We start from the raw sequence: 16,073 nt of genomic DNA on the forward strand, positions 1-16,073 counted from the left end.
GAGTTTCTTTATTGCAGATAGTGCAGATACAGTTTTGTGTACTGTAGTCTTAGTCCTGTCTACTCATACTTAATAGAAGACTGCTACTCTTCTGTGGGAATGGCCAGGAGCCCTTCAGTAAACAATGGGTCGTGCCTTTACTGAAGGTCTCCCTCATGTCTCCAGAAGAGGCAGTCACAGTAAAAATCTAGTGCTTTATTGTAGTTGGCAGAAATTTTGCCCCAACCCCCAACTGCATTTAGCCACCATGGAGGAGGCTCACCAGCCCCAGTTCTGCAGCAAAAAAAAGTAACTTTTATGGAAATTGCATTTCTCAAAGATACACATCACTTCTATGGTAACCCAAAACCTTTTCAGCCTACTTTCAGGTAGAGCCCAAAATGAACATAACTACAGGCTTTTTCAGCTGACTGTCTCATCCGTGTTTATTCTCCTCTACACCCAAGGTAACTTTTTCCTATATTGTACTGAATGGAATTTCTGTGATTAGGCTGCAGGCCGTTCTGAGCGCCACAGGGAATAATTTCAAATGTATAAAGATAACACATGTAGTGAGGTTTTATTGTAAATTTTATTAACACAGCACAGTGGACATTTTTTCCTAACAGACCAGTCTTTACAAAAAAAAAAACCACTGTACTGGAATGTTCAATGATTAATAAGTAAATAAAGGTATATCAAAGAAAAAACTGGTTATAACACAATTAAATAGAATGTACTGAAGAACTATCTCCAATCTTGCATTCAGAACCAACCACAATGTAGATTCTCTCGCTCTCTAAAGAAAGGTGTCAAAAGTTTTGCTGATGAAAGCCTTATCGCAAAGGTATCAGTTCTAATATATCTGTCTTACATATTAGTTGCTTTAAACACTTGAGAGATCTTGCACTTCAGTTACCAGCTTGCATCACAGTCATATTTGCATAAATTGAATGCATTTAGAAGTTTCCAATGCTGAGCTATGTAGTATTTTTCCAGATGAGGGCACAATTCTTGAAAAAGTATATGGATAGCGGAGTACTGTTTTTCAAGGATCCCATTTACCCTGCTTAATAGAGACTATTTTTGCATTTACACACACATTCTCTCCTCCAAATACTAGTCTTAACAAAAGGACACGAGATCTAGAACCTTTACACTGCAATAGAAAACAACTGTTTTCTTGCATAAACAAGCAGAGATTGCCTTATTTATCCATGCATTGATTTCCCAGTTCCTTACTTTACTTGTATTCATTTTATATGACAAATTCCAGGTAAATGATTTGAGAGGTGCAGCATAAGCTGTTCAATACACTTCCAAAGTAAAAGGAAATGCATATTCAAAAACAGCCTTTAAAAGGTTCTTTGTTCATAAACACAAATGTATATCTCTTTCATGGAAAGAACTAAGAAACTTGTGCTGATCTGAAATAGATTTAGTACAAGCGTTGTTTCCCAATACCAGTTCCAAACCATCCATTTCCAGTACAGCAAGGAAACAGATTAAAAATTACCTCTAGCAGATAGCTATATTGGGCACCATCTACCAATGAGCAGCTCTGGAGTCACTGAGGTAAAATCCAAACTCATCATGTAATGGTCTGCATAGCGCTATTCAAACTGAGACCAAGAGATAGAAAACAATAGTATATCATTTTAAGAAGTGCATATTTTGTTCAAATGAAGGAAGTGTTTGGATCAAGGTGACTCAAGAGTACTCTTCAGCATTAAGCAAAAGGGAATTTTTCCAGAAGTTTTGGAAATTCTTAATATTCAAAAGCAGCACACAGATCTCCACTCCAAACACTGTCAGAATTATTCACTCCAGTTAACAGTACTGATGCCTTATGAGGAGCAAGATAACCTATTACTGCAAATGTGAAATAATGTACCATACCTCAGAATAAAGAGGGAGAGGAAAAAAAAGATTAAGAGCATAATGTGAAACAAACATTCAACTCAAATTGAAATTTAATCTAGGATATTTCAAATTTTCAGAGTGCTTTACAGAATACCGTATAATATGAAAATGAACAAGTGCTAAATGTTGGAGTGAATTTTATCCAGTACAGTAGGCTTTTCTTTACTAGAGCTATAACTTGTACTTCCTTGTGTGTGGAGATTTAGGTATTCTATTACTTTAAGATATCTGATTGAAAAATAGTTTCAAACCACATACCACATGACAATATAGAGCCCAATCACTGTTTAGTTAGAAATTTCAAGCCCCAACATTTTTCTAAGGTTACATCTACTGTACTGATCTAATTAGTCTCAAATGTTTTCCCTGTACAAAGTCAAAAGGAGCAAATTACTAGTTGTGAAACTCCTTGATAAGTCTGATAAAGATTTTATTGAGTGCACTACGTCTAGTCCTTAAATGCTGCTACCATAGTTGACAACATAAAACCAGCACCGGTAGCAAACCTGCAGATTAAATTTAGCAGTTCATACCTGGCAGAGAATACAGTTTTGATACGTTTACATGGATACTTTGGGTGACCAGGAAAGCACTAGTCAGCATTTCAGTTCTTAAGGACTGACCTAGCTTCAAGTTATATGATGATTCAAAAATGTTAACTCTTTCAGTTTGAGTTGGTTTATGGCATACTAGACTAACCTGGCAGGGAGTTGGAATGTTTTTGCTTATAGACGTTTTAATCAACTATCATTTTTGTGTCAAGGGTTGGATAGAAATAGGTGAAAGAATGTAAGACAACTGGCTACTTAAATCAGGACCTCGATTGCTTTTGGATCCACTGTGGAGCTAAGATACTAAATGTCTAAACAGAAGTAACATTTTGTACCTGACACACACAGTATTTCTCACGTGGATGCCCTTGTCCTGTGCCACTTTTATCAAAACTGAAAAACCCTGATACAGAGTTCTGGAAAGGCATTAATAGTAGTTCCAGTTTTAAAGACTGACTATATACATTACCTTCTATAAAACAAGAATTTATCCCTGAATATTTTCTGAATCTGTTGCCTGCTGATCTATACAGTACCCATGCTAAGTGCAATTAAGAGATGTCAGCTGTTTGCAGCAAAGATGTTCTTACTGTTCTTTAGAATTCTAATTTCACATAGCAGCTTAGGGAAGCAAAATTGCTGCAAGAAAGAAAAAGCATCTCAGACAGCCCCAATCACTGTATAGTAATTGTTCTTTTTTTAAAAAAAGGCAACACAACCATGAGTGGGTAATAGAAGTACCATTTCCACTACAATCCTCAGTTCTTTAACGGTGTAGCAAAACAGAATGACCACTACACACGAACTCATGAATCCTTAAGATATTTTTAAAGAAATTAATAATGAGAGAGACATTGTATCTCAAACAGCCTAAGTGCTGGTTTAAGTACTAAATATAATTCCTATAGTGGGCCTATTAAATCTCTGCTATCAATTTTACATACTTTTTTCTCTTTTCCTTTAAGATGATATATCAAGGAGGCTAACATACATAACATCACACACATCCACTGTGGTTTGTATATATGAAGATGCAAATCTGCAACTAAATTTTCATTTTATGTCCTCTATCCTCTGGATGGTCTGCTATTTCAAAGGATTGCTATCTTTCTAATGCCTTAAATCAAACAGTAAGGACATCTTAAAAGAACAAAGAGAGATCAGCCTTGCATTTCATTTGCTTATGCCAAACCTTTGGCGCTTCCTGTATTTAATAAGACACATGGTACCAAAGGATAAAGGAGCCTCTGCGGAAGGAGGTTCTCTGCGATCAGTGCTGTTCAAGCTAAGTCTTCTATGTTCACTTCAGGAAGCTGTTCTCTCCAATAGCAGAAGGAGCTGAATTCTGGGCATACAAAAGCAGAGCTCTGTTCTTTATTAAGAAGTGGAAACACATGTTCTACTAGTTCACTCAGCCTGTAATACCTGTATGCAGAAATAAATAGGAAGGGTTACTCATTATACTTGTTATACAGTGCAATCCTGTACATGCCTATTCAGAAGCAAGACCACCAAATTCAGTGGGACTTACAGGTAAACATCTATAGGATTGAAGGCTTAATATAGCCAAACAGCAGTGCTAAAAATCAATGCTTGTCTGATTCTGGGCATGTTTAATGGGATATAAACCTTGCCAGGTTTAATCACCTCCACAACTGACTTCTGCCCATAGTCAAATCATTTAATACACTGGCAGATAGTCATGATTTTAGGCACTTTCCTAAAATTGCACATACTAGGCAGCATGGTTACCCAAATCAATTCAACAATTATTCTTCCCACTGCTTTTAAAAACCCTATACTTACGAAGATTTGTTTCCCTTTGTTTGTTCCTGGATTAGTTCACCCTTTGGGTTGACTGTGAATATTCTGCAGTCTGGAACTCCAACTTGCATGTAAGCATACACATCCTGCAGTCAACACAACTACATTTTAGACTAGAGGCCATAGTGCCATTTTTTTAATTGAGAAAATGTCACATTACAAAATTCATATGCATGTACTCATTCCGAAACCCATATAGAGATACGTGAAAAATCATCTCAAACTCCTTCCTAAGTTTCAAGAACTATTTGTGCATTTAGCATATTCATGTAAAACAGCAGAACATTTTAACTAATTGTTGGATGGTGCAGACTTACATTAGGTCTGTTTCCAAAAGCAGCATAGAAGGGTTGTTCACATGGAGAAAATAAGTTCTTGATATCATTTAAACACTCAATTTTGAATTTCTCTGGTTTCTTTTCTATCACTTCCCTGGGGGCAAAACATTAAAAAAAATCAGATATTTTCTGTGGCCTAAGACAATACCTTAGAAAAATATTGTCCAGGTTCTTAACAAAGTTATAAAGTTTAGTTCTGCTCTTCCTAAAAAGGTCATTTAAACAGATGAAAACAAAACAATATATGAAGACAGCTAGGCACTGATCTAAATCAGTGCAACTACAGCTATTGCCTCCTCCTGAAATGCTGTTGCCATGTGCCAGCTTTTGCCATGCAATGAAGCTGTAAAGACGGTACAGTTTAACATATTCATTTGGAAGAAGGGGCTCAGTGGCAGAGCATATGTATGTGAAAGAGCCCAGGTATAATTATTGGTATTCTCAATTAAAGAATCTGGAAGGTGTTGAAAGAACCTCTGTCTGATGCCCTGGGGAGGTGCTGCTAGTCAGAGTACAAAATACTGAGATAGATGAACTAATGGTCAGGCTCAGTACAAATCAGCTTCATATGTTCATATTCAATCCAGCTACTTATTTATTCCTGCACAGGGGGGCAGAAAACCCATTATGAACTAGGCTAAACACAGATACAGTCTACAGAAGCTAGCAACTCCTGCAGTGTAGTAAAGGGAAGCTCAAAAGCAGCTTTTAAATTCTGCTGCAATGGCGCCCTGACTTCACCATCCCTTCACATTCTCTGACATAAAGTGAAAAATTGCCACTCACTTCAATAGAATATAGTGACTTTCTTATAAGATCAGACTAAGGTCTAGCAAACAAGGGGTGTGCATCAGTGGACCACTCCAGTTCTATCAAATATATAGGCTTTTAATACTACAAAGTCCCATGTGACTGTATACAAGTGAAATATTTAGAAGTTTCAATTTACGTCCATCACAGATTGTGCTATGATAAAAGCAAGGTACCATAAATGATGACAAAAACACTTGTTTCACTCAGCTTCTTAAGTTATATTTCAAAATTCAACCCTTACAAAGATTGTTAGGGTGTTTTTGCTTACATACCTATGAAAAGCAGAGAACAAACTGCTAGGAGACAACATCAAGGGACCCCTGGGCAAGATCGTTCCTTTGTCATTAACCCAGTGCAAGTACCCTCTTGTCATGTCTGCCATTCCAATGGCACGAGCAGAGCAGTACAGAAACTTGTAGCCATTCCTAGGAATGAAATTCTAGATTAGGAAGATCTCTCTTGATGTGGTAGACCATTCACACCAAGAAGTCACAGTCAGATCATACTGAATTGAAAAAGAGAAGGCAGCTATTCATGTTTTATAAAGCATTTAAGCAACTGGAAGGGAGAAGGGTGTGTTGACCCAAGGTCACATCAGAAACTAATGTGCCAGTGCAGACATCTTTAAGACTATATTCCAGGGGTGGGATACTGGAGCCAGCTGGCAACCTTCCCCACCACCTGAGGGCCAACTTTGGCAAATGGGTGAGGCACTGTGATGTCCTGTGACCCATTTCCTTTGTCCACATGATATGAAATCAAACTGGGCAAAGAGGCATGGCTTTGCAGGTAGTAATGATCCACTGCAAGCCCTGCTTCCAGCAGGGGACAGGTGTGCGTGGAAAATGTAATGGTAAAAGACAAAGTACAACAAAACAACAACACTTTCAAGTGTATTTAATGTTCTCTACAAAAATGGTTTGAACTGGTTTTGAATCTTTAGATGGTTCCAACTTCTCAAAACTCTGGTTACTAATTCAACTTTTATTCTCTTCCCCACACTCCCTGAAGCATTTAGGCTGCAACTCTTACTTGGAAATAATGCCCACTGTATACACACATTAAGATTGGGCTGTTTTAGTCTCCCTCAAAAACAGATAGACCTTGAAGCTTTTGATGTTGCTGCCATAGGCTTTCACTTTTCCATATCCCCCTTTCTGTGGTATTCATCTACTTGCTTGACTTCCACTTATTATTCCATATCCTCCAGCTGGTAGTCTGTCCATAGGGTGTGGCCCCTTGTGCTACTGCTGCTACTTCTCCTACTCCTCCTATATGTAATCTGCTTTGCCACTACCACCACAACTCATAGCTACTTCAATATGAACCAGGATCCTAGACTTGAGTCCATCTTTTTGGTACAGCCTTAATCTGCTAGTGATGCTAGTAGTATGCTTCCAGGAGCACACAAGTCAGCAGAGGGGCCCTCTTTGATACCAGCAGTAGCTGTCACAGGGCGAAGAAGGTATGCACAAAAGAGAAAGTCCATGGGCAGGCTGCTTCTGCCTCCACTACTGGAACATGCAGGCGGCTATGAGAAATGGAAGGCAGAAAATCTGAAGATGGACAGTGTTGTTGCTGCTGCTCAATCCCACAAATTTCAGCAGTAGCAGCCACTTAAGAGGCATGCCCATTTCTTTTTGGCTGACATGAGGAGAAAGAGGAAGCTGGAACCTTTCCTCTGGAGTCATTTGACTGAAGTTTCCTTTGGTCTTTTTTTGTGCACCACAAGCTCTGCTCATGAACGCTAGGGGTTTGCAGCATACTGAAGAAAATAATGATAATGTGCTGAATTGGCCTACATTTGCCTCATGTCACATGTCTAACTTCTGTATTTTAATTCCTCTGTTATTTGAGTTTGAAATGTAACTTCTAAATAGGAAGGCAATGAGAATACAAATACAGAATATACAGGATCATGAAATGCACCTTTGGTTAAAAGTGAAAAGTGTTGTGCAAGAATTCAAAACTTTAGATCTTTAGTTGTTAGTTGAATTAGCATAATCAATTATTCCTATGTTTCGCAACTTTGACAAGCAAGGTACTTACTCATTAATGGAATGATAGAGCTTTGCAATACCCTGATGTGTCCAGTCTTTGCCAAGCTGTGGTAGGATCTGGCCTAAAGCATCAGACCTAAACCAGGAACGAGGGTTAGAAATAGAAGTAAGAGTGTGAATTGATGCTTTCTACATTAGGTATTAAAAGACCCTCCAGAGTTTTTTCTGTGCCAATTTTTAAATACTTGCTGAAAACCTTTCTATTCTGCCAAGCCTATGCAGGCAATCTAACAATACAGTGGTACCTCAGGTTACATACGCTTCAGGTTACATATGCTTCAGGTTACAGACTCTGCTAACCCAGAAATAGTACCTCGGGTTAAGAACTTTGCTTCAGGATGAGAACAGAAATCGTACCGCAGCGGTGCGGTGGCAGCGGGAAGCCCCATTAGCTAAAGTGGTGCTTCAGGTTAAGAACAGTTTCAGGTTAAGAACAGACCTCCAGAACGAATTAAGTTCTTAACCTGAGGTACCACTGTACATAATTCAACAGTAGCTAATTGATGCCTGTTTAAAACATTTTTGTATGTTTTTTATTGTACAGCTTTGTGTTTAATTGATGTAAACCACATTTTATGACATGACCGTGTATAATTATTTCTTTAAACAAAGAAATATTCACAACAACTCAAAGACTACCTCTCTTTAGTAACTAAGTCAGCCTTCTCAAACCAGGAGCAGTCCAAATATTTTGGACTACAACTCACATCAGTCCTGGACAGCACAGATATTATGATGGGAGTTGTAGTCCATATCATCTGGCTCTTACCAGGTGTCAGAAAGCTGAATTCCTAATTTACTTTTCCCTACTTCTTACCAGGATTTAAGGAAAAGCATTGGTTTTCAGAACCAAGTCGCTGAGTAGTGTTCATCAGACACAAATAGATTTTGAACACACTGGTGCAGTGATTTAATAGAGGTAAAACTACACTACAGCTTACTTGGTTATTGTTCCATCAATATCTGAAATAATTATTTTGTCATTCCAGTTCCACAGATATATTGTCCCCGCACAACGGCAAGTTCCTTGATACTGGGTTGTAATGCTGAACACAACATCATTGGGGCCATCTCTTAGCTTCAGTTTTTCCTTTAAATTAAAGAGACACAATAATATATTAACCCAAAAAGATATTGTATTTCTCTGCCAAAATATTTTACATTTTAATGCTAATGCTAATAAAGATAGGATGTGGGTGGCACTGTGGTCTAAACCACCAACCCTCTTTGGACTTGCTGATGGTAAGGTTAGCAGTTCAAATTTGCACAATGGGGTGAGCTCCCATTGCTCTGTCCAACCTCCTGCCAACCTAGCAGTTCAAAAGCATACCAGCGTGACAGATAAGTATCACTGCAATGGGAAGGTAAATGGCATTTCCGTACACTCTGGCACTTGTCACGGTGTTCCATGCGCCAGAAGCGGTTTAGTCACGCTGGATACATGACCCAGAAAAGCTGCAGACAAACGCCAGCTTCCTTGGCCTGAAAAGCAGAGGTGAGAATCGCACCCCATAGTCAAATTTGATTGGACTTAACTGTCCAGGGCTCCTTTACCTTTACCTAATATAGTGCGCTGAATTTCATCAACTCTGGATTATTTTTTAAAATGCAGAAGTATAAAGAGTAGCTACCAGCTTTGCCTACAAATTAGATAAACCAGATGTAATGAAGAAAGCATGTTACCACTGATCATGTAGTCAGTGTACAGGATTGGATACAATGTAACACAATGTAACAACTGATAGCAAAGTTTGCCTACTCTAGACTAGATTATGAACCACGGTTCCACACCAAGGTGGAAGCAAAGACACTGTCATCCCATTACATGAAATGCATTCGTAAATTTGGGGAATGAAGTAAGAGTTCATCTGAATGGCACAACTTACTGAAATCTGCATTTAACCAGTCTGTGCATTGTAGATAAGCTTCTGCAGTTAAAACTTCCCTCTTTTCTACAGCAGCATGAGAGTTATGTTTGGTGACTGGTAGAAAATATAAAATAGTAAAGCAAATAATAAACCTAATAAACCATGAGTGGTAGTCAAGGCCTGTTCTTGGCTTACTACCAGTGGTTTGTTTGGAGAGAAATAAACTATGAGCTTGGATCCAGATGACACAATAAGGCAGGCCATGACTACTTTTTTGGTAGTGGAGCAACAGCAGGAGGAGGATAGGAGTGAAGTATCCAGTATTTCAGCACCATGCACAAACACACTGCTCATCCACATTGAACTATGGTTCAATTTATTACGTGATGTGCAAACCAAGCCACTATCCATTGAGAAAGGGATAACGGATTCCCCCACCATGACCATGACACAGTTTAGAAAGAAAAGGACAGGGGAAAACAATGATTTCATGTTTGCTATAATGTGTCATCATCTCTCTCCATGACCCAGATCCAAAGAAATCTTAGCAACACAGAGCCAAAATTATGGAAATAAGGGAGTGTTCCAGAGCAGGAGGATTTATTTAGGAGTTGCAAAAATTGACCTAAACACAGTTCACAGAACTGGTTTATTAATAACAACACAGAAACAGATTTCAGCAAGGGGGTCCTTTTCTCTCTCAACCACTCTTGTCATTTCCCCCCTAACTACTTAAAATCATCAATATGTTTACAGAATTTGACCACTTACAATTTGATCTGAAGACAATCTAAGTGACTTTTTGTAAGATGTAGCATTCCCATGGCTTGGAAGTGAAGCGGAATCTATTTTTAAGGTTTCTTTTAGTTCCTGGGATCCTTCATCATCCGTTGAAGATTCATCACCTGTAGGCCTAACACAATATAAGCACAGTAAGCAATAAGAAATGATGCACATTTCACAGATTATTTCAAGAGATCCAAGCATTCTAAAGCACATTAAGCCATTCAGAGAAGGAGAAGCATTTTCTAGACTGGGTGGGAGAAAACTAGGAAACCCTATCATCAGGGTTGTGCTTTGTTTTTTAAGCTTAATGGTTTCCCATTTTAGTGACAGAACAGATGGATTTATGCTAAATAAAGGTAAGTATACAGCATGCTAACTATTTCATGCTTACAATGCAAGCAATATATTTATGAACCTTTAACAAGATATATTCAGTCTCTGATGTATTCAGATCTTTTCAGTTAGCACAGGTATTTTCCCACGTCATCAAGTCAGACAAAACCTCTCCTTTCTGAACAATTTTAGCTGTTGGGGCAAAGGGCAGAGATAGCTACAGGCCATGTTTTTTCATTTCATCCTAGTTTTAATGGCTTCCCGTCAATACAGAACATTTTGAAGCTTACAAAGCAAATGGTGCATTTATGCAGCATCATAATTTCTTAAACTGGATTCTAGTTTTGTGTGGCATACACATACACCCCACCAGTTCTGGTCATACTTCTGTTCTGCATTGATGAAGTATCAAAAGAAACTGCTTTATATCAAGTCAGGCCATTGGTTCATCAAAGTCAGAATTGTTTATGACAAGGGTGTGGAACCTGTGACCTTCGAGATGTTGTTGGACTGCAAATCCCATAATCCCTGACATGCTGACAGGGACTAATGGGAGCTAGACTCCAACAACATTAGGAGGATCACAGGTTCCCTAGCCCTGGTCCACACTGTCAGAAGCTTTCTGGTGTTTGACAGGAGTCTTCCATCCCCACATAGAGATGCCAGCAACTGAACCTGGAAACTATTGCATGAAGAACATGTGCTCTGCTTCACTGAGTTAGGAGCCCTTCCCAGATCACCCAGTAGCAAATTTCTATTCTTTTCTTCTAAAGTCCAGCTGTTCACTCTAAGCACAACTTATTTAAAACATACCGACTTTCAACTTGTTCCTTTGTGGCTGTTGATAGGTCACCTTTTGGAGCTTCAGATTTTCCCTCCTTAGCTTCTGGAAGCTAATATATGAAAAGCACATTAAGACTACATCAACATAGGTTATGTTTTGCACTTTCACCTGGTCAGAAAGAAAAGCTTGTAGTTTCTCTAATTCAAATATCAACCTAGTTGTAAAAAGGTGCAGCAGCACTGAAATATTATTTTTCAAATTATTTGAAGTCTTCTTCACAGGAGTGTTATTTCATTCACCTCATTTTAAAAAGATAACAATTGTTTACTATAAAGTGAGAATGCAGTGTTATTAATCTCCTAGCCCAAGACCAGTTGGCAACAATAACTGAACAGGCTCCCAAATCACTGCACAGATAACAAGTTCTAAATTAATAATGAAAAATGTAAGGTTGTGTTGTTTGGCCAGGATAGGTGAAATTTTAAAAGGCTTATGCAGTTGGGAAACAAACAAACAAACAAACAAACAAAAGCAGAATAAATGGTATAATTAGATTTCTGTACTAGAGCAGCAGCATCATTATAGAGGGTAGACTTTACAATAAAATCGCTGGTTTTAATGTATGTTTGCTCTACATTATTTTGATCAGAGAGGAAATAAAACAAATATCTTTTTTTAAAAAAATTAACAAAGACTGAAGCAATTCAACCATGGGACCTGTACATAAGGCAGAACGAAATGTTGTAGAAACCAGAAGTTGAGCTTCCCTGTGCCCAAATAGATAAGAGTACAACTATGGATGGAGAATCTGTCCATTTAGATTTCTCTCAGTTTTGCCAGCCTTAGTTTGGTTCACTCCATTTCAGGTTTCAAATATTCTTTTAAAGTTTACATGGATATTCATATGCAGTATTTTTAGTGAGTTTTATCTTACCTGTTTAACCAAGCTGTCCTTCTTACGCCAGAACCACCATCTTCCAGACTTCTTTGGCATTTTATCCTTAATCCAGGATTCAACTGTAGCCTAATAAACATATTAAATCAGTGTACTTTTACAAGGTTGCCATCCGGTTGTAACATGTACAATGGTATCTCGTGTGCTTATCCATTGTTTTGTTAGGCTAAATCTCTGCAATGTTTATGGGCTTCCATCATGACTATGCAGGAATGTACTTACTTCAGCACAATTAAGTTATGGGAGAGCTGTGCTCTCTTCATGAAATGGCTTCTCCCTATGGTAAAAAGGCTACCTCAGAGAACAGCTCACTACAGCTACCACTGCCTGGCCCAAGTTCCATTAAGGCTGTATTGCAGGACACCCTTGGCAAACTAATACGTGCCAATAATTTCTTATGGAGTGCTCTGACTTAGCAGATGCCTCCTTCCCAGCTCATTAGAAAAATCGCTGGATTAGGAGGGGTGGGGACCAAACCACAGTAGCAGAAGTATTGTACGTTGGAACATGGGAGCAGCATACTAGTGTTTCTCACACAGCTGTTTGCCAGGCTCATGCTTTTCCCTTCACAAAGCTAGAAGACATCCCAAATACCCAAATTACTATGCTTTGCTTCCCCCATAACTCTGCCATGAGAAGCCTTGGACAAGTAGGGGACAGGGCCTCGGCCACTCTACTCTGCTTCTGTGGCCCAAAATGCATAGCCTAGTTTAATATATTTCTGAGTATTTGCTGGTATTGGATTACCTGTGGCAAGCTCTTATGGAACACCTGCAAGCTGAGAATCATGGGAGCAGCCAATGCCCAATTATAATACCTGTTTATATAGAAAAAGTTACTCATTATGGATATTACAAAATGCACAGCATGATGAATATGCCACATACTCTTTATTGTAAACATAAAACAGCCTCATGTCAGCGCTAAAAAAGTTTGGTATGAATTCTACATTATATGCTGCTAACAGGCAAGAATTACTCACAGAAGTTGGGTTTTAAATTTTAAAGAAGGACAATAGAATAGAATGACAGCTACAATACAGATGAACCAGGCAAAATTATTATTAAATAGCATAGGAAAAATAGGAGATTTGAGGAATGTTACCTGTTGTATATTCTTATAACCAAATTAGGATTGTCTATGAGTCCTGGGTTTTCAGCAAATTCATGGTAAGTAATGATATGCTCCATGAATTTTTCTGCAACACAATGACATTTTATCAGATAATTAAAGCATGTTTGTTTCCCCTTATTTGCTTAACCTAGTCCTTCTTGTATAAAAGAATTATGATTTTTTCAAATGGATGCATCTTCATTAAATGAGGGTGTAAAATCCTGATTAAGCATGTGGTTGCCTGACTCCCCACCCCCACTCAAAGCCCCAGATCACCTGGATCCAACTCCAGGTGATCAAGGGCTGCTTTGATCTGCTCTGGACAACTCCTGGATCAACCTGGACCTGCAATTTGTCTGGAGCCTGTGTGCAGCCTGATTAAGAGTTCTATAGAACTCAAAAGCTTGCACACTGTGTTGTGGTCCAACACTGCCATTTCTACTTTATGCAGAATATAGTTACAGTGGTACCTCGGGTTACATACGCTTCAGGTTACAGACTCCGCTAACCCAGAACTAGTGCTTCAGGTTAAGAACTTTGATTCAGGATGAGAACAGAAATCGTGCTCTGGCGGTGCGGCGGCAGCAAGAGGCCCCATTAGCTAAAGTGGTCTTCAGGTTAAGAACAGTTTCAGGTTAAGTACGGACCTCCATAACGAATTACAGTGGTGCCCCGCAAGACGAATGCCTCGCAAGACGGAAAACTCGCTAGACGAAAGAGTTTTCCGTTTTGGAGGTGCTTCGCAAAACGAATCTCCTATGGGCTTGCTTCGCAAGACGAAAATGTATTGCGAGTTCCTGTGGGGTTTTTTCCCTCCCCCCCTTTTTCTAAGCCGCTAAGCCGCTTATCCGCTAAGCCGATAAGCCGCTAAAAGCCGCTAAAAGCGCTAATCTGTCAATGGGCTTGCTTCGCAAGACGAAAAAACCGCTAGACGAAGAGACTCACAGAACGGATTCTTTTCGTCTTGCGAGGCACCACTGTAAGTACTTAACCTGAGGTACCACTGTATAGGTGTGATGGACCAAGATGAGCTATTGCTACAAGGAAGCAATTTCTGGGGGCATCTCTTACTTTTACTCATGCTTTGTATATCCATGGTTAACATGTGGAAGAATTCAAAGTCAATATACTAAGAAGCCAGATGTCGGTGGTTAATCTGCTGCTTTTTAAATGTCAATAAAGCAATTCCAAAAAAGTTCAGTGGTGAACTTCTGCTTATTAAAATGGCAGTTTGTTTTCTATGTAGCACCATTTGCTTCCAAACTTCCTGACTGCCCTACATGCACATCTGCTTAGCACCAGTTCCCTGATAACCTTGCTAAAAGTGCAAAAGTAAGTCTGGAACACAAGTTTCTTTCAATACTTACTTGCCCAGCTGTCTTGTACTAACGGTGTTTGTGCACAAGTGGAAACCACTTCTGCTAATGCAGACATGGGCCCCTGCTTTCCCCTCAACCCTTCATCCAACCCAATGCAGCCTCCTGTGGTTCCACAGAGTTCCCCAACCCTCATATCTCAATCAAACTGAGCAACAATAATGGCAACGGCAAGTTCTTAAAGCAATTCACAGGGTTTTGAAGCTCTGTTACACTGAAAGCAGGACTTCCACAAAACAGCCAATAGCAGATATGGCCTGGCATTTGACATATGGTGCATCTCAGCAGGAAATTACACTCGGGAAGACAGCTTCCTGCCTGGCTTTAGAAAAACACATGGTGGCACATATGTTATAATTTGATCCTGCACACTGAGATAAGTGCTTCCTATAGGGCAAAGTTATATCAAATACAGACTTCAAGATTATTAAAAACAAGGCCGACTATTACATACCTTTTGATATCTCCCCATTTTCACTAAGACCTCCACAAAGGGATAATGTGACATCAGGCAAGTCCATTGCAGAATCAGACATACACTCTGTACCACTATCTGCAGCAGCACTTCCCACCGATTGTGGAGACTGAGAACCCGACAGCGTGTCAGACTCCAGCCATTGTCTGGTACCTGGATCAGAGTCACTGAAGACAAGAAAAACAAAACATTTGCATATGATTCGTTGCACTCACACAGTACCCTTCCTTCTAAAGTAGTCCAGGTCAGGTCACAACATGATAAAACACAATGAATCTCAGAATAAGGAAAACTTTTTATCAAAAAGCAAATTAGTCTGACACAGCAGGCAGCTGCTGGACTTCAGAAACGTATCTGCCTCCCAAAATATACGGTTTTTATACACAAACATGGATATACTGTACAGTTGATTATCCATAAGAAATTTCTGAGAAGTGTTCATAACTTGTTGCTGTTGCTATTTTTTAATGTTGATAATGTTGTAAGAATGTAAGAAGCCCTTTTGGTGAACTGCTCCCTCCATCAGGGGCCACTCAGATGGCAAGAAAGGCACGACCACAGCCATTACCTCTTGTTTTCCTCCACCTATTTGATGATCAGAAATGTACGGCTTCTGAACATGGAAGCTCCAGGGTTAAGTTATGCAGTTCTTAGGCTTTTCCTCCATGAAGCTATCTCAAGTGCCCTCCTTCTCAAGTCATCACTTATCTCTGCCATCTCTGCAGCAAGAGCTGCTGCCAGAAAGCCACTTTGCCCTGAGTGAGTTCCAGTTCTGGCACAGCGCACAATGAAGTAGGATTTTTTTTTTCAACACATGCTGACTTTCTGCAATTGGCTTTTAGCACGATATCAACACCAAATAGAGACAAGCATGGCAGTGATGTGTTAAAAATCC

The 16,073-nt window shown here is 39.3% G+C and overlaps 1 protein-coding gene across 1 annotated transcript in view; it reads right to left on the bottom strand.

The window, feature by feature from the left end:
• Positions 1 to 3,158: 3,158 nt before the first annotated feature.
• LPIN2 (lipin 2) overlaps positions 3,159 to 16,073 on the bottom strand; it is a 32,624-nt gene continuing 19,709 nt past the window's right edge. Inside the window, exons 9-20 of the mRNA XM_053396451.1 lie at positions 15,158 to 15,345; positions 13,319 to 13,412; positions 12,962 to 13,031; positions 12,194 to 12,283; positions 11,289 to 11,368; positions 10,128 to 10,269; positions 8,430 to 8,578; positions 7,478 to 7,564; positions 5,701 to 5,853; positions 4,595 to 4,709; positions 4,260 to 4,363; positions 3,159 to 3,878 (exon numbers count right to left, since the gene is read on the bottom strand). Coding sequence (XP_053252426.1) covers positions 3,734 to 3,878; positions 4,260 to 4,363; positions 4,595 to 4,709; positions 5,701 to 5,853; positions 7,478 to 7,564; positions 8,430 to 8,578; positions 10,128 to 10,269; positions 11,289 to 11,368; positions 12,194 to 12,283; positions 12,962 to 13,031; positions 13,319 to 13,412; positions 15,158 to 15,345 — 1,417 coding nt within the window. The 3' untranslated portion in view covers positions 3,159 to 3,733. The remainder of the gene's footprint in view (positions 3,879 to 4,259; positions 4,364 to 4,594; positions 4,710 to 5,700; positions 5,854 to 7,477; positions 7,565 to 8,429; positions 8,579 to 10,127; positions 10,270 to 11,288; positions 11,369 to 12,193; positions 12,284 to 12,961; positions 13,032 to 13,318; positions 13,413 to 15,157; positions 15,346 to 16,073) is intronic.

Source organism: Podarcis raffonei, chromosome 7 (genome assembly GCF_027172205.1).
Source record: "Podarcis raffonei isolate rPodRaf1 chromosome 7, rPodRaf1.pri, whole genome shotgun sequence".
Taxonomy (NCBI): Eukaryota; Metazoa; Chordata; class Lepidosauria; order Squamata; family Lacertidae; genus Podarcis; species Podarcis raffonei.